The following is a 27,778-nucleotide window of genomic DNA, read 5'->3' on the forward strand; positions in this document are numbered from 1 at the left end:
GTGCTAAAACTTGGCTGTCCCCTCCGTTTTTCCACATATTGTGATTGGACAATGAGTCAGAGCACCATATGGGCTTAGCGGCATACTCTGACACTAACTAAAATTGTCAAAGTGTTGTCTTATCAAAACAGCCCAGCGTTAATTTGAACCCGTGAAAACTGAAACTTACTGCAGATATATACAATTACCTGTATGTCTGCATTTCCTTTCTGCCAGTAGCATTCAGTTTTCTTAAAGTGACAGGGTCTCTTTAAGCCTAAAACTATGCTTGCCTAATGAGCCTAATTGTGTTTTTTTTTGGTAGCTCAATTTAGTTCCATATCCCTGTCTAGAAGGGGTGGCGCTACACAAAATTCTTTGTTGATACCACTATACAATCTTTGCTAAAGCTATGATCCGATTGCTGTTAGATAAAATTTAGCATGCATTTTAGAACACTCTCTGGCTGGCATTTGTAGGATCTCGCCAAGGGTCAGAAGTTCCTGACAAGTACAGTCTTTGTTTATCCCACCCGGGACCTCTAGGACATCTGTAACGGAGTGCTTGGCCAGGACATGCCCCACTCCAGAGTCACCTCCAAGAGAACTTTCCAGGTCTCTACCCCTAAAAAGTTTCACAAATCTATCCATGCAATATCTCTTTACACAATGTTTATTGTTTATGGAGATTTGAAAAGCACAATGCTGCCAGTCATTAAGGAGAGGCTAAGGATCATTTAACACCTCAGCATTTATGTGCAATAGTCCTGCTTGCTTTATCTTTACTGAGGATATCAACAAAGTGCAACTTTTATTGGGATGAATGGGATACATTTAAAGTATATCAAAAACTCATTGTACCTAAAATGGGATGGCCTTTGTTCTTTTCACTTATCGGTGTCTCCGACAATAAATAAACTCATCCAGTTGTATGTCACTCACCAAACGTACCATTTCACAGTCTGTATTAAATCTGACCCATTGCTATTGCATACTGTTTGTGGTGCACCCAATCACAGATGGACTTTCTGGAAACAGATGACTTACTGTATTTGCTAAATTCTTCATATCTATTCCAGCGCAGTATATTCCTGAGATATGATTATTCGGTTTGTTAGATGAGGAACTCTGGTCACACTACACTAGAATTTATTTGAGAGAATCACTATTTCTGGCACGCAAAGCAATAGCCGTCAAGTGACTGCAGCTTTTCTCGCCTACAATAGCTCATTGGTTATTTCTAGTCAACCAATTACTCCCTTATGAAAAGGTTATTTATGGAAATAGAAACTGCCCTCTTAAGTGTCAGAAAATCTGGGATGCATGGTGTAATTCTACCCTAACTCTTATCTAGTTGAGACCCCTTGAAGCAAGTTACCAGTATGAGGATGGTGGCAATCTGTATCATGCACTATATTCTGTTTTGTTTATGGATGTATGAGAAAAAATCACGCAAGACAGTGATATGCTTTCAATGTTAGCTTATTGGTACGATTGCTCTTTTCACTCACTGTCTTTTTGAAATGTTGTTCAACTGATATGTGATCAACAAACAGAATTAAAAAAAAAATTATAGAACTATATGTACTAATGCACAAAGCATATCATTAATACCTGTTTACCTGGAACAACTAATCATGACCTATAGTCCTTTTACTTGTACATATATGAAGCATCTTGTTAGCATTGGAAATTCCTCCACTTTTCCAACTCCATTCTCTTCGAGTAAAGATTAGATATTGATATTTTTATTACCCTCTCAGGGCTGTGGATTTCTCTTAAACTCCTCCCAGGCGATATTAATCAGGTACAGAAGGAATATTCTCACCTAGTGGATCGATCTACTGCGGTGGCCCGGAAAATGGGATTTCCAGAGATTATTCTGCCTGGTATGTGTGTCTCAATATACCGGGTTAATAAAATGGCCCCATAGAATTCTAGTAGCTGGCTTCATAAATTGTTATATGGTGTTTTCTTTCATGCTTTTACAGGAGACGTTCGTAATGACATCTATGTTACGTTGATCCAGGGAGAGTTTGATAAAGGAAAGAAGAAAACCCCCAAGAATGTGGAAATCATGATGTCTGTGCATGATCAGGATGGTTCAGTGTTAGAGGTATCACTGTCTTATATTTGAATGGTCACTGTCAGGTCATGTAAAATCATATTGTAATCAGCTGTTTCCTTTCTGAGCAGAAATCCCTGTTACAATTTGTTTATTGATTCCAGAAAGCTATTTCTCCTGGAGCTGGGCAGGAGGGATTGCCAGAATACAAGTCTGTTGTGTATTACCAGGTCAAGCAGCCATGTTGGTATGAAACAATCAAGGTAAATCATTGTATAATTTTTACACTTTTTTTTTTTTTTAAAATGACTTGTAGGTTTGTTCAACCTTGAAGTTCTTGAAAAAAAAAAAAAAAACTTTAATAGATTTTAGTTCTACAGTGCATGGTTTTCTCTTTTTGAGACCCATTCCAGTGTTTACATTTGTAGCACTACCCCAACAGGAGCCACTTCGACTTTACTGGTTCTTTCCCAGAGATTGGTGGGCACACAGCATTTCCACTCTCTTGTGCTTGACAAGTAGTCTAGGGGGGGTGTCTTTTATGCTTTATTTGCTGAAGAAACTTGGATAGGATGACATGGGATGAAGGACAAGAAAGGTAGCATAGAGTCATGTTCTTGAAAGGCCATTTTAGAGAGAGCAGATACTAGGGCCTTCTAAAGATGGGATAAAACTGCATGCAGTCAGTAAGGATCTGAATTCAGTCCCTACTCACAATGCCATAGGATGATCGGTTGCCTTCTTCCGATATCCATTGGGCACTCTTCAGGGGGGAGATATAACTCGCAGCACCACAAGGCAGCTGGATACCCTCCTCCAACTTCCACCGGGTGCTCTTCAGACCAAAATTCCAGTCCAGTCCTGGAAATAGGCCCCTCAGCTATGCTGCAGCTAGGACCTCAATGACCCTCTAGGCAATGTTCCTGGACGACTCCTGCATGATGGGACCCATGACCAAAATAACTCCTGCTCCAGGCTTCAAACAACCACCTACTGGGCACAACCCCCCCCCTCAGAGATTAGCTTGGCCGCCATAAATATTTAGACTGCACTCTTATTTAGCAGTAAATCCATATTTTGCACAGTATCACATATTTATAGCTTTAGAGCAGCTTGTGCTTTGGGACAGCTGATGACAACAATATAGAGGGAGTTACTTGTATCACCATACAGCTCTCTTTGCATACATGGTCCTTCTGGAAATGTTGTTTTGCCTGAGGCTGGAGCTTTCTTTTTAAAATGTAATGTAAGGAGTAGTGATGTTTTGGCGGTAGATCTGATGAATGTCCATAACATATGCCCATTCTGGAAGTGCAGTTAAATGGCTGGTCCTGCTTGTAACCATTACTTCAGACTTGCTGAGCCTCTCCCTAATGTGCATATGTAATTCAATGAATTTTTCCTGCTAAATAAGAAATCCCATATATGTATATGTCATCATTACCATAAGTAGTGCGTAAAGTGTATTTATACTATTCCTTCAGTAGGCAATATAACAAGTTCGCTAGTGTGCTCTGTGTTGAAAAGGTTGAGAAAGGCTGGTCTAGACTGACACAGGACTATGCACTTTTCAGCTACAACGCGGTGTAGAGGACTTAAAGTCTAATTGTGGAGTGAAGTTGCACTTTAAGTCGGTCCTAAAGTTTTATTAATTTTGCCTATGCGGTTGGTTACATACAGCATTTAATAATGTAATGCAGCCACAAGTATTGAAATTCAGTTTATTGATTGGTTGCTGTAGGATATTTGACAGTCCCTTATTAAAGTAATTTGTCTTGCAGGCTTAACTTTAGTCATTTTTTTCCAAACTTATCATCATTTTTTCACTCTTGTGTACACAGGTCTCCATACCAATAGAGGATGTCAGCCGCTGTCACCTTCGCTTCTCATTTCGGCACCGCTCATCTCAGGAATGTAAGCATCACTTTTCTGCTCTTTGCTTCAGTAAAGTATGTTATAGGCTGCTATTGTGCTTAAAGCGACCCAGAAAGCTTTGGTATTTGGACTGGTAGTAAGATATGGGCTGTAAATAAATGACTGTATCTCCAAAACACCTCAGCATACATTATGATGTTCATCTATTAAAAAAGTAGTACTTTGGCCTTCCATTTAAAAAAAAAAAGTGCTGCGGCACTTCATTATAAGTGCATCTGCGCTTACAGTTTTCTCCTGAAAAGTCTAACAAATACCTGCCGATCCAGTGAAGTCTACCTAAGGCAGATTCTTGTGATGGTATGGCAACAGTGTTGCACTGCTCCTTGATTCAGAACACTCGCATGCTACGCTCATGTAGGCTGTTCCTGATTGTACTACAGTTGAATGAAAAAATGTTGTAAGGGATGTCGCTATCAGCGTTTACACTGCTAATTCACAAGCCTGTAGTTTGTCAAACAGCACCTTGTCAGCCTACTGTTTTCTGGATTGAAAGAACTTCTTCTGCTACTGAAACCCTCCCACTTTGAGCTGCAGCGTCTGGGATGGGAGCATGTGAGACACAAATGACGGATGATTTTGCTCAGTCAGGGAAGCAAAAGCAAGTCGCGGAATTACCGGGGTCGCAACAGTTGCAGTTGCGACGGGGCCCGGCATTCCACCACTGTGGGGGGGGGGCCCAGTGGGGTTGCTCTTCACACACGCTCTGAGCAGAGATCGTGTGTCATAGAACAATAGCACAGAGAGACACCGGCGGCATTAATGTTCTATTTGTCGGTCCTCTCTGGCACGGATGAGAGAGGACACACAGCTGATCTCACGGCTCCCTCTTCTCCCCCCTCCCCTCTCCTGTGTGCTCCGCGGGCAGTCAAGTGTGAAGCTAAGGAGCTTACATTTCCCGTGGAGCACACAGTGGAGAACATTAATGCCGCCGGTGTCTCTCTGTGCTATTGTTATATGACACACGATCTCCGCTCAGAGCCGTGCTGTCCTGCACTGATGGAATCTAATAGCATTCACTGATGAGCACTGATAGAAGGCACTGATGGGCACTGATGAGCACTGATAGAAGGCACTGATGGGCACTGATGAGCACTGATAGAAGGCACTGATGAGCACTGATGAGCACTGATAGAAGGCACTGATGAGCACTGATAGAAGGCACTGATGGGCACTGATAGAAGTCACTGATGAGCACTGATAGAAGGCACTGATGGGCACTGATAGAAGGCACTGATGAGCACTGATAGAAGGCACTGATGAGCACTGATAGAAGGCACTGATGGGCACTAATGAGCACTGATAGAAGGCACTGATGGGCACTGATGAGCACTGATAGAAGGCACTGATGAGCACTGATAGAAGGCACTGATGAGCACTGATAGAAGGCACTGATGGGCACTGATGAGCACTGATAGAAGGCACTGATGAGCACTGATAGAAGGCACTGATGGGCACTGATGAGCACTGATAGAAGGCACTGATAGAAGGCACTGATGAGCACTGATAGAAGGCACTGATGAGCACTGATAGAAGGTTCTGATGGGCACTGATGAGCACTGATAGAAGGCACTGATGAGCACTGATAGAAAGCACTGATGGGCACTGATAGAAGGCACTGATGAGCACTGATAGAAGGCACTGATGGGCACTGATGGGCACTGATAGAAGGAACTGATGGGCACTGATGAGCACTGATAGAAGGCACTGATGAGCACTGATAGAAGGCACTGATGAGCACCGATGAGCACTGATAGAAGGCACTGATTGGCACTGATTGGCACTGGTAGAAGGCACTGATGGGCACTGATAGACGGCACTGATGAGCACTAATAAAAGGCACTGATGGGCACTGATAGAAGGCACTGATAGGAGGCACTGATGGGCACTGATGAGCACTGATAGGAGGCACTGATGAGCACTGATAGGCCACATTGATAAGCACTGATAGGCAGCACTGATAGGAGGCACTAATGTGCACTGATAGGTGGCATTGATAGGTGGTACTGATAGGCACTTACGAATACTGATAGGCAGAACTCAGGCAGTATTGATGGGCTTTAATGGGCAGAATTGAAGAGTACTGATAGGTGGCACTGATGGCTGCTGTTAGGTGGCATTAATGAGCACTGATAGGTGGTACTGATAGGCAGAATTGATGGGCACTAATAGGCAGCATTAATGAGCACTGATAGGTAACACTTGTAGGTGGAAGTGATGGACACTGATAGGCAGCACTGATGGGCACTGATAGATGGCACTGATGATTGGGGCACTGATTATCAGTGTAAACAATTTACTGACATTTTTGACAGTTAACGGCAGTCCTTTCCTCACACAGACACAGCGTATGAGGAAAGGGCTGTGGATAACCGGCAAGTCTGTTTACATGTGATCAGCTGATCACATGGTAAAGGGCGGATATGATTGCGCTGGATGCATGTCCCAGGGGTCATGCAGGAAGCACGGTTTTGGAAGGATGTCCATGGACACTCTCCCAAAATTGGAAGCCCGGGGCTCGGATGGAAGGGGGGCCCATCATGGTTTCTTGCACTGGGGCCCTGAAAGTTCTAGTTACGCCTCTGGTCTTTGGTGTACTATATGAGGCTTGTGCATCACATCATTGATATAAACTCTTCTATGTCCTTTTCCTGCAGCTCGTGACAAATCAGAGAAGGTGTTTGGAGTGGCTTTTGTCAGACTGATGAACCACAATGGCACAACACTGAGGGACGGTATTCATGACCTCATCATTTATAAGGTAACAATCATTAATGTACCAACAAGTTGGGGGAAATTTACGAAAGCCGGTGCACCCAGTATCTAGTGCAGCTGTGGGTGGTAACCAGTCAGCTTCTAACTTTAGCTTGTTCAATTAAGCCTTGACAATAAACCCTAGAAGCTAATTGGTTACTATGCACAGCTGCACCAGATTCTGTGTGCTCCAGTTTTAGTAAATATTCCCCGTTGTGTCAGGTTGGACAATACAAATAAATGTTGCCCCAAGCAACCAGTCAGGGTTATAACTTTGTTTATGTAATGGGTTGATTTTGACATCTTGAAATCTTATGTTTCAGATGTTTTCTTTGTCTGGGTCTTCTAATCGGTTGGTCGTTTTTTACAGAATAAAGCTGTTAGAGATAAATTACATGGCTGTATAATTAGCTAGGCAACAAAAGACTATCAAATCCCACAAATCCTACTGTTCTAAATTTTCCAGAGCAAAAGAATACAATCTTCTGGCACAGAGGTGTCTGTTGGCCAATAGGAAAAAACAATTCTCACTGACCCAACAAACAGCAGCTGAGTGTATTCCCTGAATGAAAATATTCCCATATTATCCTTTTATTAGTAATTAACTCTGATGGTACTGCTAGCTCTTAAAATAAAAATATAAAAGCATGCAGGTTTTGCCATTGCTACCTCACACTCGAACCTAATACTAAAATCCAATAGCAAATTTCACTCTGAAATATATATATTATAGTTGTACTATTAAGTTAGCCTAATTTGGTCATCTTCACTGGAGACACAGAAGATTTTTGTTGAGTTTATGCTCTGCCTGTAAGGGGTTTGACACCAAAAAAATGTTGCTTCTCCCCAATTAGCTCTTGTAATGCTTATATTGTCATATGTTCATCATAGAGGGGTGCAGAACCTATATATAAACTTAACAAGAAAATCATTTTACAGTCTTTGCAAAAAAGGTCATTTTTTTTCTATCCTTTTTGTTAACGTGAGACCATGTGTTGCTTTTTTCATATATCTATCCTACGTAAAATGGTTTAAAGCCAAATTCAAAAAATAAATATTACAGCTTGCAAGCCCTCGGATGAGGTTCCTGCATGGGTTTTATTTTTTTCAGGTATTTTCCCAGGAAATCCTGTGAATTACTCACTTTCTGTCCTTTAGTGGCTATACTCACTCACTCCAGTGTATTTATGAAAGGAGCCATGGTAGCCAGGCTGATCTTCAAACATGTTTTCCTTTATTAACCCCTGGGCGCCGAAAGTACACAAATATGCGCCCTCTTGGCGGGTGGGCCTTGGCGCCAAGCAGCCACATATTTGCGTACCAATTAGCAGACACAGCTGTGCTGAGATCATGTGCCCTGCGCGCTCACAGCACAGTTGCTGTTGGCTAACTGAAAGCTCCCGATCGCTTCTTGCGATCGAGAGCTTTCTGATCATGTGTTCACAGTGACAGTCAATCAAGGCAGTCACACAATTGTAAACTCCACATAGCGGCCGTGTATAGTGTGTGGACGGAGATAGATTGTGCTAGATTAGGCAGGCAGGTTAGTTAGTGGCAGTGTTTTAAACTTCAAAACAAGGCTCTGCCCTCCCCCCTAATGTGAACCCATTTACCAAAAAAGACTCAAAGTAAAAATGACAGGAGACAGTTTTTGACAATTCCTTTATTAAAAAAAAAAAAAGTGTCCCACGATGTTCATCCATCTTCAATCATGGTGCCGAGAAAAGCCAACTGTAGTCTTTTCGTGGCGGCAGCTGTCATGTGATGTCAGAGGGGGGGTCAACCTTTTACGTCACCGGGTGGCCCTGCCCTTGGCTATATAACATCTGTCACCGCGAAAAGACTGCAGTTGGCGGGACACCTCCCATCGAGGTGGAGTTTTTCCATTTTATTTATTTTTCCCGGGACTGTTGGCGCCGTGATTAACGATGGATGAACATCGTGGGACACTTTTTCTTTTTAATAAAGGTATTGTCAAAAACTGTCTCCTGTCGTTTTTACTTTTTCGGTGAATGGGTAGGGGTTCAATGTACCCGATACCCATTCACATGGGGGGGGGGCAGGATCTGGGGGCCCCCTTGTTAAAGGGGGCTTCCAGTTTCCGATAATCCCCCCACCCGCAGACCCCCACAACCACCGGGCAAGGGTTTGTTTGGATGAGGCCCTTGCCCCCATCAACATGGGGACCCCAAAGCACCCTCCCCATGTTGAGGGCTTGTGGCCTGGTACGGTTCAGGAGTGGGGGGCGCTCTCTCGTCCCCCCCCTTTCCTGCAGCCTGCCAGGTTGCATGCTTGGATAAGGGTCTGGTACGGATTCCGGGGGGGGGACCCCCACTGAATTTTTTTTAATTTATTTTGGCGTGGAGTTCCCCTTAATATCCATACCAGACCTGAAGGGCCTGGTAATGGACTTGGGGGGGACCCACACCATTTTTTCAATTATTTTTATTGTATATTGCTGGGATCCAACATTTTTTCCTTTAGAAATATCATTTTGCTGCGGTACTGTTATAAACATGGGAAAGATGCACTACTTTTACAGGCAGACTAAGGAGACCCCCCAGGCACAATATTTAAAGGATTATTTCATTTTTATTGTTTCACTTTAAGCATTATTAAAATTACTGCTCCTGAAAAAACTGCCCTTTTAAAAACTTTTTTTTTGCATTGATACATGTCCCCTGGGGCAGGACTCGGGTCCCCAGACACTTTTTATGGCTAAAACTTGCTTATAAGCCTTTAAAATGAGCACTTTTGATTTTACATGTTCGCATCCCATAGACTTTAAAGGTGTTCGCATGTTCACACAAATTTTTTGTCTGGTCGCGTGTTCTGATGGGAACCGAACCGGGAGGTGTTCGGCTCATCCCTAGTGGTGACATGTCCGCTGACACCCGCTGCTATCAGATCTGATCCTGTCCGTGAAATGCAGATGGATGGAAACCATATTTTCCATTCGTCTGGCAGATAGGATAGGATCGGATGAAAACGGACAGGCGGTCTGTTTTCATCTGCTCTTCCCATAGAGCGGGGCTCTGACAGGTCTGTCTCTGCACAGTGAGCAAAGACAGACCTGTCATCCGCCTGCTCAGCGGGGATCAGCGGGGCCTAATGGGATTAGTAGTTCATACATGAAATATATGATTGTTTTTATTTCCAGTTCAGTTCACAGAAAGTGACAAGGACACTGAACTTTTGGCAAGATTACTAGATATTTTTTGTACCTGCTAAAAATGTTCATAGCCTGAAAAATGAAAACAATTGCAGTCACCGCATCTAAGTGGCACTATATTACACATTTGTTTCGTCGTGCTTTAAGTTTTAGCTGTGCATATCAAAAAATGTACATAAAATTTTGTTTTTATATTTAGGGTGACAGCAAAAAGTCAGATGATGCCAAGCTTTACCTGTTGCTCCCTGGGACTAAGGAGGAAGAAGAGGAAGTCCATTCTCCGCGAGGGCATGCGCCCTCCCTCACCCCTACGAAGGATAGCTTCCAAATAAGCACATTGATCTGTTCCACTAAGCTCACACAAAATGGTGAGGAAGAGCACAACATACTTAATGAAGAAGCTTTTTTTGTATGTGCTCTGCTGTGCTATTTAGGAGTAGCTGGAGCTTCTCATATACAAGTGGTTTACTATTCCTATACTAATAAATATAAGAGGGCAGAGTGCTTGGGAGTCTCGTGAACCATGAAGCAATGCAGGTTATTTATGACCGTGATACTCTATAGTTTTTATTTTTAATGAGTATGGGTCTATTTTGGGAGTTTGGTGACCTCTAAGCAGGGCCGCCATCAGAAATTTTGGGGCCCCTTACAGAGTTTTAGGCCCCCCCCATCCCCGGACCTGACCATCAACATTCCCCAGGACCCCCAACTGGCAGTCCCACCGAGTCCCATCCCATTTCCTCCTCTTTCAGTCTCATCTCCCCGATCCCATGTCCTTCTCCTCCTAATCCTCCAGTCCCATCTCCTCCATCCCATGTCCTTATTCTCCTCCAGTCCCATCTCCTCCATCCCATGTCCTTCTCCTCTAGTCCCATCTCCTCCATCCCATGTCCTTATTCTCCTCCGGTCCCATCTCCTCCATCCCATGTCCTTATTCTCCTCCGGTCCCATGTCCTCCATCCCATATCCTTATTCTCCTCCGGTCCCATCTCCTCCATCCCATGTCCTTATTCTCCTCCGGTCCCATCTCCTCCATCCCATGTCCTTATTCTCCTCCGGTCCCATCTCCTCCATCCCATGTCCTTATTCTCCTCCGGTCCCATCTACCGCATCCCATGTCCTTATTCTCCTCCAGTCCCATCTCCTCCTCCAGTCCCATCTCCTCCTACAGTCCCATCTCCTCCTACAGTCCCATCTCCTCCTCCAGTCCCATCTCCTCCTCCAGTCCCATCTCCTCCTCCAGTCCCATCTCCTCCTCCAGTCCCATTTCCTCCTCCAGTCTCATTTCCTCCTCCAGTCTCATTTCCTCCTCCAGTCTCATTTCCTCCTCCAGTCTCATTTCCTCCTCCAGTCTCATTTCCTCCTCCAGTCTCATTTCCTCTTCCAGTCCCATTTCCTCCTCCTCCAGTCCCATTTCCTCCTCCTCCTCCTCCTCCAGTCCCATCTCCTCCTCCAGTCCCATCTCCTCCTCCAGTCCCATCTCCTCCTCCAGTCCCATCTCCTCCTCCAGTCCCATCTCCTCCTCCATTCCCATCTCCTCCTCCTCCTTCTCCAGTCCCATCTCCTCCTTCTCCAGTCCCATCTCCTCCTTCTCCAGTCCCATCTCCTCCTCCTCCTTCTCCAGTCCCATCTCCTCCTCCTCCTTCTCCAGTCCCATCTCCTCCTCCTCCTTCTCCAGTCCCATCTCCTCCATCCCACCTCCTCCTCCAGTCCCATCTCCTCCATCCCACCTCCTCCTCCAGTCCCATCTCCTTCATCCCACATCCTCCTCCTCCTCCAGTCCCATCTCCTCTATCCCACATCCTCCCTCCTCCTCCTCCTCCTCCTCCTCCTCCTCCTCCAGTCCCATCTCCTCCATCCCATGTCCTTCTCCTCTAGTCCCATCTCCTCCATCCCATGTCCTTATTCTCCTCCGGTCCCATCTCCTCCATCCCATGTCCTTATTCTCCTCCGGTCCCATGTCCTCCATCCCATATCCTTATTCTCCTCCGGTCCCATGTCCTCCATCCCATATCCTTATTCTCCTCCGGTCCCATCTCCTCCATCCCATGTCCTTATTCTCCTCCGGTCCCATCTCCTCCATCCCATGTCCTTATTCTCCTCCGGTCCCATCTCCTCCATCCCATGTCTTTATTCTCCTCCGGTCCCATCTCCTCCATCCCATGTCCTTATTCTCCTCCGGTCCCATCTACCGCATCCCATGTCCTTATTCTCCTCCGGTCCCATCTCCTCCTCCAGTCTCATTTCCTCCTCCAGTCCCATCTCCTCCTCCAGTCTCATTTCCTCCTCCAGTCTCATTTCCTCCTCCAGTCCCATCTCCTCCATACCACATCCTCCTCCTCCTCCAGTCCCATCTCCTCTATCCCACATCCTCCCTCCTCCTCCTCCTCCTCCTCCTCCTCCTCCTCCTCCTTCAGTCCCATCTCTTCCATCACACATCCTCCTCCTCCTCCAGACACATCTCCTCCATCCCATCTCCTTCTCCTCTTGTCCCATGTCCTTATCCTCCTCCAGTCCAATCTCCTCCATCCCACATTCTCCTGCTCATCCAGTCCGTCCCACATCCTCCTCCTCCTCTTCCAGTTCCATATCCTCCATCCCATCTCATCCTCCTCCTCCAGTCCCCCATGTCCTTATCCTCCTCCAGTCCCATGTCCTTATCCTCCTCCAGTCCCATGTCCTTATCCTCCTCCAGTCCCATGTCCTTATCCTCCTCCAGTCCCCCATGTCCTTATCCTCCTCCAGTCCCCCATGTCCTTATCCTCCTCCAGTCCCCCATGTCCTTATCCTCCTCCAGTCCCCCATGTCCTTATCCTCCTCCAGTCCCCCATGTCCTTATCCTCCTCCAGTCCCCCATGTCCTTATCCTCCTCCAGTCCCCCATGTCCTTATCCTCCTCCAGTCCCCCATGTCCTTATCCTCCTCCAGTCCCCCATGTCCTTATCCTCCTCCAGTCCCCCATGTCCTTATCCTCCTCCAGTCCCCCATGTCCTTATCCTCCTCCAGTCCCCCATGTCCTTATCCTCCTCCAGTCCCCCATGTCCTTATCCTCTTCCAGTCCCATGTCCTTATCCTCCTCCAGTCTCATGTCCTTATCCTCCTCCAGTCTCATGTCCTTATCCTCCTCCAGTCCCATGTCCTTCTCCTCCTCCAGTCCCATGTCCTTATCCTCCTCCAGTCCCATGTCCTTATCCTCCTCCAGTCCCATGTCCTTATCCTCCTCCAGTCCCATCTCCTCCATCCCATCTCCTTATTCTCCTTCAGTCTCATCTCCTCCTCCTCCAGTCCCATCTCCTCCATCCAACATCCTCTTCCTCCAGTCCCACCTCCTCCTGTCCCATCTCCTCCATCACACATCCTCCTCCTCCTCCAGACACATCTCCTCCATCCCATCTCCTTCCCCTCCAGTCACATGTCCTTATCCTCCTCCAGTCCCATCTCCTCCTCCAGTCCCATCTCCTCTATCCCATATCCTCCTCCTCCAGTCCCATCTCCTCCATCCTGGGACTCCGGTTCTGGTGGCAACTGTCTCCAAGGGCATTTCTCTCTCACTATTTGTTGTGTCTGTGGGACCTCACAATGGGACACAGTTGGTAAAAAAGAATGTGGTTTTAACTCTTCCATAATTTAGCCTAAATTGAAAAAAAAAGTGCTTGCTTTATATTTACTTTTTATACATAACTAGAACATCTAATAGGGTTATATCATTGCATGAGATATCCCCTCACTTCCTGTCTTCGTGTCACCAGAACAGAATATATATATGAGAGAAACAATTGCTGGCTATATTCCCACAGGTAGATTCCCTCACTTCCTGTTCTGGTGACATCAAGACAGAAAGTGAGGGGAAATCTCATGCAATGACATGTTAAATGTTCTAGCTATGTATCATACTAAAATATATATAAAGCAAGCACTTTTTCCCCCCATTTTGGCCAAATTGAGAAAGAGTTAAAACCCCATTCGTTTTTTCCACATCTGTGTCCCACGGGTTGCAGTGTTGATGGGGGAATCCCTGCTGAGGAGCCATTGCACTCTCCCGGTGGGGGGGTGGGAAAACTGCCCCGCCAGAAGAACACAGTGATTATTGCTACTGGCTACAAGAGCTGCAAGCGATAATTGTATGTAAAATCTGACAGGCTGGTTGTACTCAAGTTGATCGATCAATTAACTTGGGTACATTTAGCCTGCCCATACATAGTTTGAATCTTGGCCAATCTCTGCTAAACAGACTGAGATTCAAACCGTCTATGGCCGGCCTTATCTGCACTCTAGCTGTAATTTTCACCGGGGGCCGATCCTGTTTTTTTCAGCAGAGTGGGCAACTGACAGGTCTGTGTACACTCATGCAGTCCATTTACACCCAACTGCCCTCTGATCTGGCCAGACGGAGAGGAATGCCAGATCAGATTGGAGGTAGGCAGGTGTAAACGGACAAATTTCCATTTAAATCTGTTGATCCATAGAGAACAATGGATTCTCTGGACTCATGTGAAAAAGAACAATGGATTGCTTTTCAGAGCATTGGCTAGTTTAGTGAACCTGGAGTAATAACAGTCACTGTAATGCTATCCATATTGCTGTCCTTTTAACATGGTGACATAAGCGGACACCTATGTTACACATGTGTAAAGTTACTTTCATCCTGCTAAAAGGACAGCAATAGGGCTGGCAATACAGTGATTGATATTAACAGGGGAGCACAGGCTGTGCATATACAATGTCTACTAGCAACTTCAGGGAAACTTTTTTTTTTTTTTCACCTCAATCTCTGGAACAGCAGCTTCTTTGCAGAGGAATTCTGTCCCTCCCACCAACACAGGAAGCACGAGGCTCTGCAGTGATGGACAGTGCACCCTGTGTAACTATTGGCTAAGGAGACGGAGCAGCCCGCCTCCTCAGCCAATGAGCAACTGATAGGCTGTTAAGTTCCTCCCTCATAACATCTCCCGAGACCCAGCCCTGCCAGCTTACTGTATGTGTTTAGCCTACGGCGCCTCTCCTGCACTATTTCTCCTCCGGCTCCTCTCTCTTGCACATTTCCTGGTTCCCGGGCCCCTCCAGACGCTCGGGCCTGGTACATATGTATCGGCTGTACCCCCCTGATGGCGGCCCTGCATTCTGAACCTCCTGTGGCCAGCCTACAGATCTAGTGGAGTACTCCAGAAATAGTTGTTTAGTTAGTTAGTGGTGTGTCCATTACAAATAAGATTAATTATTTTCCCCAGGTGTCCCTAACTTCAGACCTGAGTGTTAAGTAGTTGTAAACCTCAGACATGAAATGTGAACAAAGCATATCCCTCTATAGTGTGTACTTGTCTCAATCAAGAGCACGAAGTGTCATTTCTGTCTGCTCTGGTTTTTCTAACACCAAGAGAAAAATGATGACGGGAGGGAGCTCCAGCACACAGCCTGTGATTGACAGCCTCAGCTCTGTTTCTTTGTGATGTGTGAAGGGGTGTGTGTCCCTTCCCTTCAGTCAGCTCTTCTCACTGAGTGTAACTTCAGATCTACGCCCCCTGCTTTTCAGAGCTAAGAGATCCTGTGTAACTTCTGCACTTTGGATGTAGAGCACAGAAGGCTGTAGATAGACAGGTACAACTTATGAAGGATGATTTGTTTCATCTCTTTGTATCACCTGAGGCCAGTCACTTCACTGGGTATATGTAAGGGTTTACAACCACCTTAGTCAACCCCAAAGGTAAACCCTTAACCAGAATTGAACTCCTAGGCTGGCCATACACAGCTTGAATTTCATCCAATTCTTGCTAGAGTGCATCCGGAAAGTATTCACAGCGCTTCACTTTTTCACATTTTGTTATGTTACAGCCTTATTCCAAAATGCATTAAATTAATAACTTTCCACAAAATTCTACAAACAATACACCATAATGACAACGCAAAAGAAGTTTGTTTGAAATCTTTGCAAATGTATTAACAATAAAAAACAAAAAAAATCACATCTACATTAAGTATTCACAGCCTTTGTTCAATACTTTGTTGAAGCACCTTTGGCACCAATTACAGCCTCAAGTCCTTTTGAGTATCATGCTACAAGCTTGGCACTCCTATTTTTGGCCAGTTTCTCCGATTTGCAGGACCTCTTAAGTTCCATCAGGTTGTATGGGGCGTGTCGGTGCACAGCCATTTTCAGATCTCTCCAGAGAAGTCTGGGCTCTGGCTGGGCCACTCAAGGACATTTACAGAGTTGTCCCATAGCCTCTCCTTTGTTATCTTGGCTGTGTGTTTGGGGTAGTTGTCCTGTTGGAAGATGAACCCTACTCTGTGATCCAGAACTGTCTGGAGAAGGTTTTCATCAAGAATGTCTTTGTACATTACTGCATTGATCTTTCCCTCTATCCTGACTAGTTTCCCAGTTCTTGCCGCCAAAAAAATCCCCACAGCATGATGCTTCCACCACTATGCTTCACTGTAGGGATGGTATTGGCCAGGTGATGAGCAGTTCCTCCAGACATGACGCTTGGCATTCAGGCAAAATAATTCAATCTTGGTTTCATCAGACCAGAGAATTTTGTTTCTCATTGTCTGAGAATCCTTCAGGTGCCATTTGGCAAACTTCAGGCAGGCTGTCATGTGCCTTTTACTGAGGAGTGGCTTCCGACTGACCACTCTACCAAAGAGGCCAGATTGGTAGAGTGCTGCAGAGATGGTTGTTCATCTGAAAGGTTCTCCTCTCTCCACAGAAAAACGCTGGAGCTCTGTCAGAGTGACCAACGGGTTCTTCTTCACCTCCCTGACTAAGGCCCTTCTCCCCCGATTTCTCAGTTTGGCTGGGCGGCCCGCTGTAGGAAGAGTCCTGGTGGTTCCAAACTTTTTCCATTAACGGATAATGGAGGCCACTGTGCTCATTGGGACCTTCAATGCTGCAGAAATGTTTCTGTACCCTTCTCCAGATCTGTGCCTCGATACAATCCTGTCTCGGAGGTCTACAGACAATTCCTTGGCCTTCATGGCTTAGTTTGTGCTCTGACTTCCACTGTTAACTGTGGGACCTTATATAGACAGGCGTGTCCCTCTCCAAATCATGTCCAATCAATTGAGTTTACCACAGGTGGACTCCAATCAAGTTGTAGAAACATCTCAAGGATGATCAGTGGAAACAGGATGCACCTGAGCTCAATTTTGAGTGTCATGACAAAGGCTGTGAATACTTGTGTACATAGGATTTTTTTTTTTTTTTTTTAATAAATTTGAAAAGATTTCAAACAAACTTCTTTCACGTTGTCATTATAGGGTATTGTTTGTAGAATTTGAGGAAAATAATTAATTTAATCCTATTTGGAATAAGGCTGTAACATAACAAAATGTAGAAAAAGTGAAGCTCTGTGAATACTTTCCGGATGCACTGTAAATCCAAATGATATTGGAACTATGGGTGGACCTGTCAGCAACATGCGGCTGAAAAAAACGCGACTGAAAAATCAAAAGAAATTTTTTGGCTGAAAAGTGACTGCACCCTGTCAGATGGAGTCACTGTTCAGGTGTTCAAGCAGTCACAGGTACTGCTGCTTCTTGAATACATTAGCCAGCAGTGGAGTTTCCCTCTATTTCCTCTCCTTCAGCCCACAGGCTGAACAAGAGAAATTTAGCTATGCTTGGCTAGCTTCAAAGTGGTTGTTAAAGTAGAAGTTTTTTTTACCTTTAATGTACAGGATCCCCCTCAGCCCCACCTTATACTTACCTGAGCCCAAGCTCGACCCAGTGCTGTGCCCGAGAGCAGCGTCTCTCTCTCTATCTCTCTGTCCTCACTAGATATGGAGGCAGCAGTGGGAGCCATTGGCTCCTGCTGCTGTCAATCACAGCCTGTGAAGAGAGCGTGGGGGGCAGGGCCCAGCTGTTATGTGTGTTTCTATGGACACACACAGCGCAGCTTGCAAAAGTGTCCTCACAGGAGCGCCAGCGGGGACCTCAGAATAGGAGGATCAGGGCCGCTGTGTGCAAAACCATTGCACAGAGCAAGTAAGTGTAACATGTTTGTTATTTAAAAACAAAATCATGTTTATAGTCACTTATACAGTGGTGAAAATAATTATTTGATCCCCTGCAGATTTTGTAAGTTTGGCCAATTAAAAAGAAATGAAGGGTCATAGGTGTATTTTAAATGATAAAGACAGAATATCAACCAAAAATCCAGAAAAAAAACACATAAGACAAATGTTTTTTATATATATATATACATATATATATATATATATATATATATATATATATATATATATATATATATTTGCAGTTCAGTGAGTAAAATAAGTATTTTATCCCCTACCAACCAACAATAATTCTGGTTCAGATTGGCTACAGTATGTGCTCATGTGTATGAAACACACCTGTCCACAGAATCTTTCTTCCATTAACACCTCACCATCATGGGCAAAACCAAAGAGCTGTCAAAGGACTACAGGAATGGGCTACAAGATTATCGGCAAGAAGCTTGGTGAGAAGGAGACAACTGTTGGAACGATTATGAAAGAAATACAAAATAACCATCAATCGCCCTCTATCTGGAGCTCCATGCAAGATTTCGCCTCATGGGGTAAGGATCATGAGAAAGGTGACGGATTAGCCCAGAGCTACACGGGAGGAGTTTGTGAATAATCTCAAGGCATTTGGGACCACAGTCACCAAACAAACCATCGGTAACACAATACAATGCCATGGATTGAAGTCCTGCAGTGCCTACAAGGTCCCCCTCCTCAAGAAGGCACATGTACAGGCCTGTCTGAAATTTGCCAATGAACCTATAAATGATTCAAAGAAGGATTGGGAGAAAGTGCTGAGGTCAGATGAGACCAAAATTTACCTCTTTGACATTAACTCAGCTTGCCATGTTTGGAGGAAGAAAAATGCTGACTATGACCCTAAGAACACCATCCCTACAGTCAAGCACAGAGGAGGAAACATGCTTTGGAGCTGTTTCTCTGCGAAAGGTACAGGCCGACTTTGCCGCATTGAGATGCCAATGGATGGGGCCATGTATTGAAAAATCTTGGATGAGAACCTTCGCTCAGTCAGAACACTGAAGATGGGTCGTGGATGGGTCTTCCAGCATGACAATGACCCAAAACATACCGCCAAAGCAACAAAGTGGCTCAAGAAGAAGCACCTTAAGGTCAAGGAGTGGCCTAGCCATTCTCCAGAGCTTAAAGAGGAGGTCCGCCCACTGCTAAAAAAATTAAACGCCAGCAGCTACACATACTGCAGCTGCTGACTTTTAATAATCGGACACTTAACTGTCCTGGAGTCCAGCAATGTCAGCACCGCAGCTGATGATTCCATCAGCTGTTGGGTGCATGCTGCCTCCATTGCGAGTAAGGGAACCTGGCAGTGTGGCCTTTCGGCTTCACGCCGGGAACACTACTGCGCATGCGCGAGGCTCCTCTCCTCTCTCCTACTGACCCGGCGACGGGGGAAGGAGGAGGGAGCCCCAGCCGTGACTTCGATATCCGCGGCTGAGGTTCCCAGAAGTGGGGAAAGCATACCTGTGAAAGACAGGTATGCTATCCCCCCACCCCCCCGAAAGGTACCAAATGTGGCAACGGAGGGGAGGAGAAGTACAATGAGCGGAAGTTCCACTTTTGGGTGGAACTCTGCTTTAATTCTATAGAAAATGTATGGAGCGAGCTGAAACTTCGAGTTGCCAAGCGACAGCCAAGAAACATTAAGTATTTAGAGAAGATCTGTAAAGAAGAGTGGATCAAAATTCCTCCTGAGATGTGTGCAAACCTGGTAACCAACTACAAGAAATGTCTTACCTCTGAGCTTGCCAACAAGGGTTTCTCCACCAAGTACCAAGTCATGTTTTGCTTGGGAATCAAATAATTATTTTACTTACTGAACTGCAACTTTTATAACATTTGTATTATGTTTTTTTTCTGGATTTTTGGTTGATATTCTGTCTCTATCATTTAAAATACACCTATGATAAAAATTATAGACCCATCATTTCTTTGTAAGTGGGTAAACTTACAAAATCTGCTGGGGATCAAATAATTATTTTCCCCACTGTATGACATTTAATCTAACGCTCAGATTGTAACTAAACATAAAATGTAAAATGTTGTGAGATGACAGCTCTTTATTGCAGAAGAGACATTCCCGACACAATCCAGCTATGTTGGAGTGACTGTGACATCCAGTGCTCATGTGCAGGATGATATCATCCCTCTGCTGGCCAAAAAACCCAGCACCCGGGTTTAAGGTGACATTGGCTGGTGAGTGATGTAACCGTCACTGGAAGGTGAAGATAAGTGTTTTGCAGAGTTTAGCTCCCTTTTGAAGTGTATAGCTGCAGTTGATCTTTTTTAAGCCCTACTTGGAATAGCATTCACCTCCAGGTAATTTCAGCTGCTTCTGTTCCCTCTGTATAGTGCCCCTGCACCCCTAAATATGGTGTGTAGTTATCAGTCAGTTTCCTAGCTGCTGACTCTGACCATGACCACTGCCCCTACCCCACGTGCCTAAGGGCCTATGACAATGGGCTTTGGGCTTGTGTCAGTGGCATTGGTTTGACATTGGTCTGAGACATTTCTAAGATCATTCAGAATTCATTGACAGGTGCATATGACTTGCAGTTGACCTCTTAATCTGCTTCATGCAGGGTTTGCATTCCCATGGGTTGTGTGGGAATTTTTCTTTATTTTTTTTAGCTGCAGATGTAAACTTTCACTTAGTGCTAGTTTAAGCCCCAAACTAATTGTTTTGTTTTCTTTTTTTTTAATTACTCCCTGGCAGTCGATTTACTTGGCCTGTTAAATTGGCGGTCAAACCCCAGGCCTGTTTCTCAAGCGCTCCGCAAACTCATGGAGGTGGATGGAGGTGAGATCATGAAGGTGAGTGATGAGCAGGAGCTTTGTAATTCTCATGCTGAATTTATTGATATTTGCCAGTGTGGGTTGGACAATATCACAATGTTTTTTTCAGGTAGACACTAGGGAATTCATTAGTAGCATGCCATGATTTGGCTAGATCAAATAGTTTGCATGTAAATCACATTTCCCTTCATTTTAATATAAAGATGTTTACAAAGCTTAGGTTTATATTTTGAATGATCAATTTGCTGGTTGCGAGATTGCACACATGCACAGGTGAATTGTAATTTGCCATCTTCTTCTTTCAAATACATATTTAATAAAATAACATGGTATTTCCACAGCTTCATGGGTTTTCTAAACAGAGAGCACAACAGAAGCTGTTTACTTTCAGGCTCTCTCTCTGATTACACCTTTTAATTAAGCTTACATGGAGGAGGAGAAGTCTCTGCTCTTATTTACTCACTTGTGCATATACATTTTACCTTCAGCTGATGATCTATGTACACATACTTTTTTTTTTTTTTTTTTTACAAGAAAAAAGATACAGGGAACTTGTCTGCCTCCTGGCTCTCTCTTTGTAATTGAAAGCTAATACTGTATAGAGTTCTCTGTACACAGCAGGAGTTAGGAAGAAGGAGTCACTACTCTCATTCAGTTGGAGCTTGAGCTACTAAGCTCTACTAACTGGCATTTTTCATCAAAGCACATAAAGACTTGGCAAACCTGAAAAGAAGCTCATCGCCACCACCTGTTGTCAGAAAATTAAAATATAATATATTGTGATCTCAGTGCTTGACTCAAATTTAACTCCAAACGTTCCTGTCAGTTTAATATATTTGCCGTTTTTCCTATATCATATGCTTAAGCTGCCTCTGAGTTCGCTTTCTCTTTTGGTCTCCTCAGTTTCTGCAAGACACATTGGATGCTCTCTTCAACATCATGATGGAGAACCCAGACAAGGAGAGCTGTGATGTGCTTGTGTTTGATGCACTGGTGAGATGGATGACAGTGGTTTATAGCAAATGATCATATACAGGGGTTTTACAAAATTATGGAAACAAGTATGATAAAAGAACAAAATTGTTAACGAATATGGTGATGGACCGCCTTTGGCTTCCAAGACGGCCTGAATTCTCCTGGGAATTGACAAATATTAGTCTTGGATGGTGGATAATTGGAATCTGATACCACTCTTCATGCAAAAATCCTGGTCACAATCCTGTGTAATGTCCTTTTTGTCTCTTTCGGTCAGTTGACCATGTTGACCGCGCTTATGCAGACAACGTTTTCTCAGAAACTGCATATGCCATCATAACCTTTGATACTGTAGTTGACAACACCGCCAATAAATTGGCAACTTCAGTCACAGGGGCACCACCTGCGTGGGCACAAATGATTGGTCCTCTTTGAAACGCACTAAGCTCTGACACGACTCCATATTACTAGCAGCGCACACAGTGAATGATGTAAGTGAGGCTTCCCACCTGTTAGCTGGGTGTCTCATCACACAGCGGAAGCAAAAGAATGTTAGATCGCTTTCAATGCGAAACATGTCGTCACTTTCATACCTGCAAATCATGTAGTGTTTCCATATTTTTGTCCAACCTCTGTATCTGCATTGTGTTTTCTAGGCACTATTCCTTTGTCCTTAAATTTCACTTATAACCTGTATAGACAGTGCATGCCTAAACTGACAGTGCATAATGTACAGTGCCTTGAAAAAGTATTCGTACCCCTTGAATTTTCTACATTTTGTCATGTTACAACCAAAAAGGTAAATGTATTTTATTGGGATTTTATGTGATAGACTGATTCAAAGTGGCACATAATTGTAAGTGTGAGGAAAATGATAAATGTTTTTAAAATTTTTTTTTTTTTACAAATATCTGACAAGTGTGACGTGCATTTGTATTCAGCCTGCCTGAGTCACTACTTTGTAGAACCACCTTTCTCTGCAATTACAGCTGCAAGTCTTTTTGGGTATGTCTCTACCAGCTTTGCACATCTAGAGAGTGACATTTTTGCCCATTCTTCTTTGCAAAATAGCTCAGGCTCTGTCAGATTGGATGGAGAGCGTCTGTGAACAGCAATTTTCAAGTCTTGCCACAGATTCTTAATTGGATTTAGGTCTGGTCTTTGACTGAACCATTCTAACACATGAATATGCTTTGATCTAAACCATTCCATTGAAGCATTTGGCTGTATTTTTAGAGTGGTTGTCCTGTTGGAAAGTAAACCTCCGCCCCAGTCTCAAGTCTTTTGCAGACTCTAAGGCAGGAGTAGGCAACCTCGGCCCTCCAGCTGTTTTGAAACTACAAGTCCCATGAGACATTGTGAGACTCTGACAAACACGAGCCAAGGTTGCCTATCCTTGCTCTAAGGCCTGATTCACACCTATGCATTTTTAGTGCTTTTTGCATTTTGCAGATTTGCACTACAGTCCAGTTAACATATGGAACACATTCTGTAGTGCAAAAAGCACTAAAAATGCATAGGTGTAAATCAGGCCTAACAGTTTTTCGTCTAAGATTGCACTGTATTTGGCTCCATCCATTTGGATTTCTTATGGCTTTTTTCAGCAATGGCTTTCTTCTTGTCACTCTTTCATAAAGGCCAGATTTGTGGAGTGCACGACTAATAGTTGTCCTGTGGACAGATTCTCCCACCTGAGCTGTGGATCTCTGCAGCTCCTCCAGAGTTACCATGGGCCTCTTGGCTGCTTCTCTGATTAATGCTCTCCTTCCCCGGCCTGTCAGTTTAGGTGGTTGGCCATGTCTTGGTAGGTTTGCAGTTGTGCCATACTCTTTCCATTTTCGGATGATGGATTGAACAGAGCTCCGTGAGATGTTCAAAGCTTGGGATATTTTTTTATAACCTAACTCTGCTTTAAACTTCTCCACAGCTTTATCCCTGACCTGTTTGGTGTGTTCCTTGGCCTTCGTGATGTGGTTTGTTCACTAAGGCTCTCTAACAAACCTCTGAGGGATTCACAGAACAGCTGTATTTATATTGAGATTAAATTACACACAGGTGGACTCTATTTACTAATTAAGTGACTTCTGAAGGCAATTGGTTCCACTAGATTTTAGTTGGGGGTATCAGAGTAAAGGCGGCTGAATACAAATGCACTCCACACTTTTCAGATTCTTATTTGTAAAAAAAATTGAAAATCATTTATCATTCTCCTTCCACTTCACAATTATGCCCCACTTTGTGTTGGTCTAGCACATACAATCCCAAAAAAATACATTTATGTTTTTGGTTGTAGCATGACAAAATGTGGAAAATTTTAAGGGGAATGAATACTTTTACAAGGCACTGATACAGCATGGAAATAATTCTATGGTATAGTGTATTTTGTTTGACACAATAATACAACCTGTTTAATATTCTCTTTTTGCCATCTTCTAAGCAGTTAGAATTATTCATAAACATGTGAACAGCCCACTTACTTATAAAGAGCATGCTTGTTGTACACATGAAAATGTTTCTGCTATAGCAAGCAAAATGCACTTCAGACTGCAAACTCGTCACTTGCAGTTCTAAGTCAGGAATAATGTGCTGCATTTCCTTATAATAGCAATCTCTCTGTCCACGGATATTGTGTTACATTTCCTTTATACAGTTCTGTGTTTTAGATGTATTCCTTTCTCAGTGTCTGATATTTTTCAGGTTTTCATCATTTCTCTGATCGCAGATATTAAGTTTCAGCACTTTAATCCGGTCCTGGAGACCTATATTACTAAGCACTTCAGTACGACGCTGGCTTATGAGTGAGTAATGTATCTTTTTGCTTAATGTGGATGTGTTTGTAATCATACGGCTTATTTTGTATTAAAGTAATATGTGGTAACTTGCAAAACCTCATCTTCTGTCGCCATAACAATGTTTATTGTCTTATTAGATAAGCCATTAACACTTAAGCCGGCCATAGATGGTTCAAATCTCAGCTAGTTCAACAGGAATCTTCCAAGATTCGATCAGACTATGGGTAGAATGATTATACCCAAGTTGGTCCGTCAATCGACTTGGGTACAACCAGCATGTTGGATTTCTAGCATGCAAGTATTAGCAGTGGCTATAGCCGCTAGCAATAATCATTGTGTTCTCCCGGCAGGGACGGCTCCCCGCGCCCCGCTGCTGGGAGAACATGCTAGCCCTGCAAGAAGGATTCCTCCATTAACAGTCGGTCACAGGGAAATAGAGCAATTTTCTGTCCTGTAACCCATAGTTACAGGAAAGAAAATCACATAATCTATTGCCTGTATTAGCCATCCCATAAATTAGTAATTTATCCATTTATTTATTTTTGTTTGACCAGCAGGTTGAAAGAAAAAAAACGTATATACAAATACCATACTGGTGACCCCACAATAGGGATACAACTTTTTCGCGGAAGGGAGTTTAACAAGACACGTGGCCACTCATTAAAATTAGAAGAAAAGAGGTTTAACCTTTAAACTACATAGATGGTTCTTTACTGTAATAGTGGCAAGGATGTGGAATTCCCTTCCACAGGCGGTTGTCTCAGCGGGGAGCATCGATAGTTTTAAGAAACTATTAGATAAGCACCTGAACGACCACAACATACAGGGATATATAATGTAATACTGACATATAATCACACACATGGGTTGGACTTGATGGACTTGTGTCTTTTTTTGACATCACCTACTATGTAACTGATGCAATTCCCCAATCTAGACATTTGAGGTGGATGGGCGAATCACTCCCGCTGAGCTATTGTGTTCTGACAGCAGAGAGACTTCCCTACCGTCAGAACACACTGATCAGCACTGCCGACTATAGTGCCGAGGTTTATAAAACCTGCAGCACTTACATCAGAGCAGACTCAGAGTACTATATGAGCTGTACTTTCCCCAGTATGTTAAGGAGCAGATTTGATGGCTGTTCAATAAAGCCAGCAGGACAGGAGGGTTCTTCCTTGACTACTGTAATACTGGTGAGATTTAAGCTATAGAGTCCACACTGCTTAATATGACTTCATTCTGAAATGCTAGTTGCCTGGCCCTCTGGCTTCAGAACTTTCTAAGTGTCTGGCAGCCATTAGTAGATAACAAGATCTGTTCTATAGGTTCACTGTGCACTTGTCTCCTGTCTGCAGGAAGCTGATTAAGGTTCTTACGTGGTATGTGAGGAGTACGGACGACCCGTGTCGCAGAGAGATGCTCTTTTCCTCTCTTAAAGCCATAAAGTATCTTTTCAGATTTATAGTCCAGTCCAGGGTACTCTACCTAAGGTAAGGCTTTCTATGGTAGCATGTTCTCATGCCATTTATGTATTTTGCAAAAAACTGTGCTTGAAGGGTAACTGTGGCTAAATAAACATTTTTAAAACCACATTGTACTGACTATAGAGCATGGGCACCCCTTTATAGTAATATATGTTATATTGTAATATATAATATATTATGGAATGTGCCCATATTTTATTAGTGACACCTGGGTTCATCTTGGGTTTCTGCAATCATTATCTTTTGCACGGTTATATCAAATAAACCCAACCCAACGTGCTATGATTACAGGTTTTATGGTCAGGACGAGGGGAAAGACCAGTTCAACGATTCCATTCGCCAGCTCTTCCTGTCCTTTAATGAGCTGATGGACCGGCCATTGGAGGAAGCTGTGAAGATTAAGGTGGGTTACCAGTAAAAGGCCTAGGTAGGCCAAATGGTCACAAATCGATACTACAGACCTCTTTCCTTAGAATAGTTGGTGTAGTACAATCACTGTGTGTTCTGTTATAGGCAGCAGCCTTGAAGTATCTTCCAGGAATTATTAATCACTTGAAGACCGTGTTTGATTCTGTGGAACTGAGGTAAGTAAAACAAATACACAAACACAGTATAATTTATGTTGCACAGTTATGATATGAAGAGGTACCATGTAGTGATGGATGAAAAAGGTAACACTAAACTAAGGATTAAATGAATACATTGGCTGAAGCTTGTTGCTTTGTAAAGCTTGGTGTTCTAAAACTATCTATAATAGCCTGTAGAGTCATTAGTGTATTCTAAAATGCTTACTGTAAGGGCTCATTCATATTTGCAGCAGGCCTTGCTGCCACCCTGAAAAGGACCCATGGTGCATCTATTTTCAGAAGTGTTTTGACAGGCAGTGAGGAGGTAGTCTATCTCCTCCTTACCGCCTGATTTAACCCAGTAAATGTTGCACCACCGTGCTGCAATTCTGTGTAATACACACAATGGTGGCACACCCCCATAGACACATGCTGTTTAATTTTTTTGCAGTGGCCACAGCCTGTGTATAGCCCTGAGCGGCTGCATGTAGGTGTTCAGGTCGATAAAACCTTGGCTCAACTGCCTGCTTTTACCGCATGTGAACAAATCCTAGGGTTAGGCAGGAGTCAAGTTTAAGCTGATGTGTTCTTTGTTACAATTATGTGTACATACACATTTTTTGTGAAATTTCCTGGAGCATAGCATATTTCACTAGTTACCACAATCTTTGTAGTAAAAGTTGGAAACAAGGTCTTGTGTACTCATTTGTGACCATAAAAAAGATAAATATAAAACTTACAAACCCCACTGTTTACGAGAACATCTACCTTTCCTCTGCATTCTTCTCCCCCCCCTAAACCCCCTCCCCTTTCCTGTGTATTCAGTGCACCTTTCCCTGTTACAGATCTATATTCTCAGTTCTTCTGCATAGCTCCATGTTTTTTTTTCATTCTCTCCAGCACTCCCACTTATCTTTTACCTCCTCCCTATGTTCATCTCTACTATAACTCCTATAATCCATATAATATATTTCTTCTACTGCATTAATCCACCTCATATTAAAGGACTTTCTGCTACTTGCCATTTCCTGGGAATTAGTCTTTTTGCCGCGTTTAACAAATGTGGCACTAAAGTTTCTTTATATTGTTTAACTTCACCATCTATTCCATGTAGTAGTACTACCCAGGGATCTCTCACCACTTCTATTTTAGTGATTTATTTTATAAAAAATAAAATCTTTGTCCAGTAGCTTTTAATTAGACAGTCCCACCAGAGATGAGCCATT

General features: G+C 43.7%; 1 protein-coding gene across 1 annotated transcript in view; it reads left to right on the forward strand.

Moving 5' to 3' along the window:
• DOCK5 (dedicator of cytokinesis 5) overlaps positions 1-27,778 on the forward strand; it is a 188,107-nt gene that overhangs the window by 94,638 nt on the left and 65,691 nt on the right. The window contains exons 13-24 of the mRNA XM_073622228.1: positions 1,742-1,867; positions 1,970-2,094; positions 2,208-2,306; positions 3,885-3,957; positions 6,633-6,736; positions 10,101-10,269; positions 20,653-20,750; positions 21,636-21,725; positions 24,405-24,505; positions 25,858-25,992; positions 26,278-26,389; positions 26,500-26,570. Coding sequence (XP_073478329.1) covers positions 1,742-1,867; positions 1,970-2,094; positions 2,208-2,306; positions 3,885-3,957; positions 6,633-6,736; positions 10,101-10,269; positions 20,653-20,750; positions 21,636-21,725; positions 24,405-24,505; positions 25,858-25,992; positions 26,278-26,389; positions 26,500-26,570 — 1,303 coding nt within the window. The remainder of the gene's footprint in view (positions 1-1,741; positions 1,868-1,969; positions 2,095-2,207; positions 2,307-3,884; positions 3,958-6,632; positions 6,737-10,100; positions 10,270-20,652; positions 20,751-21,635; positions 21,726-24,404; positions 24,506-25,857; positions 25,993-26,277; positions 26,390-26,499; positions 26,571-27,778) is intronic.

The sequence above is a fragment of the Aquarana catesbeiana genome, linkage group LG03 (genome assembly GCF_042186555.1).
Source record: "Aquarana catesbeiana isolate 2022-GZ linkage group LG03, ASM4218655v1, whole genome shotgun sequence".
Taxonomy (NCBI): Eukaryota; Metazoa; Chordata; class Amphibia; order Anura; family Ranidae; genus Aquarana; species Aquarana catesbeiana.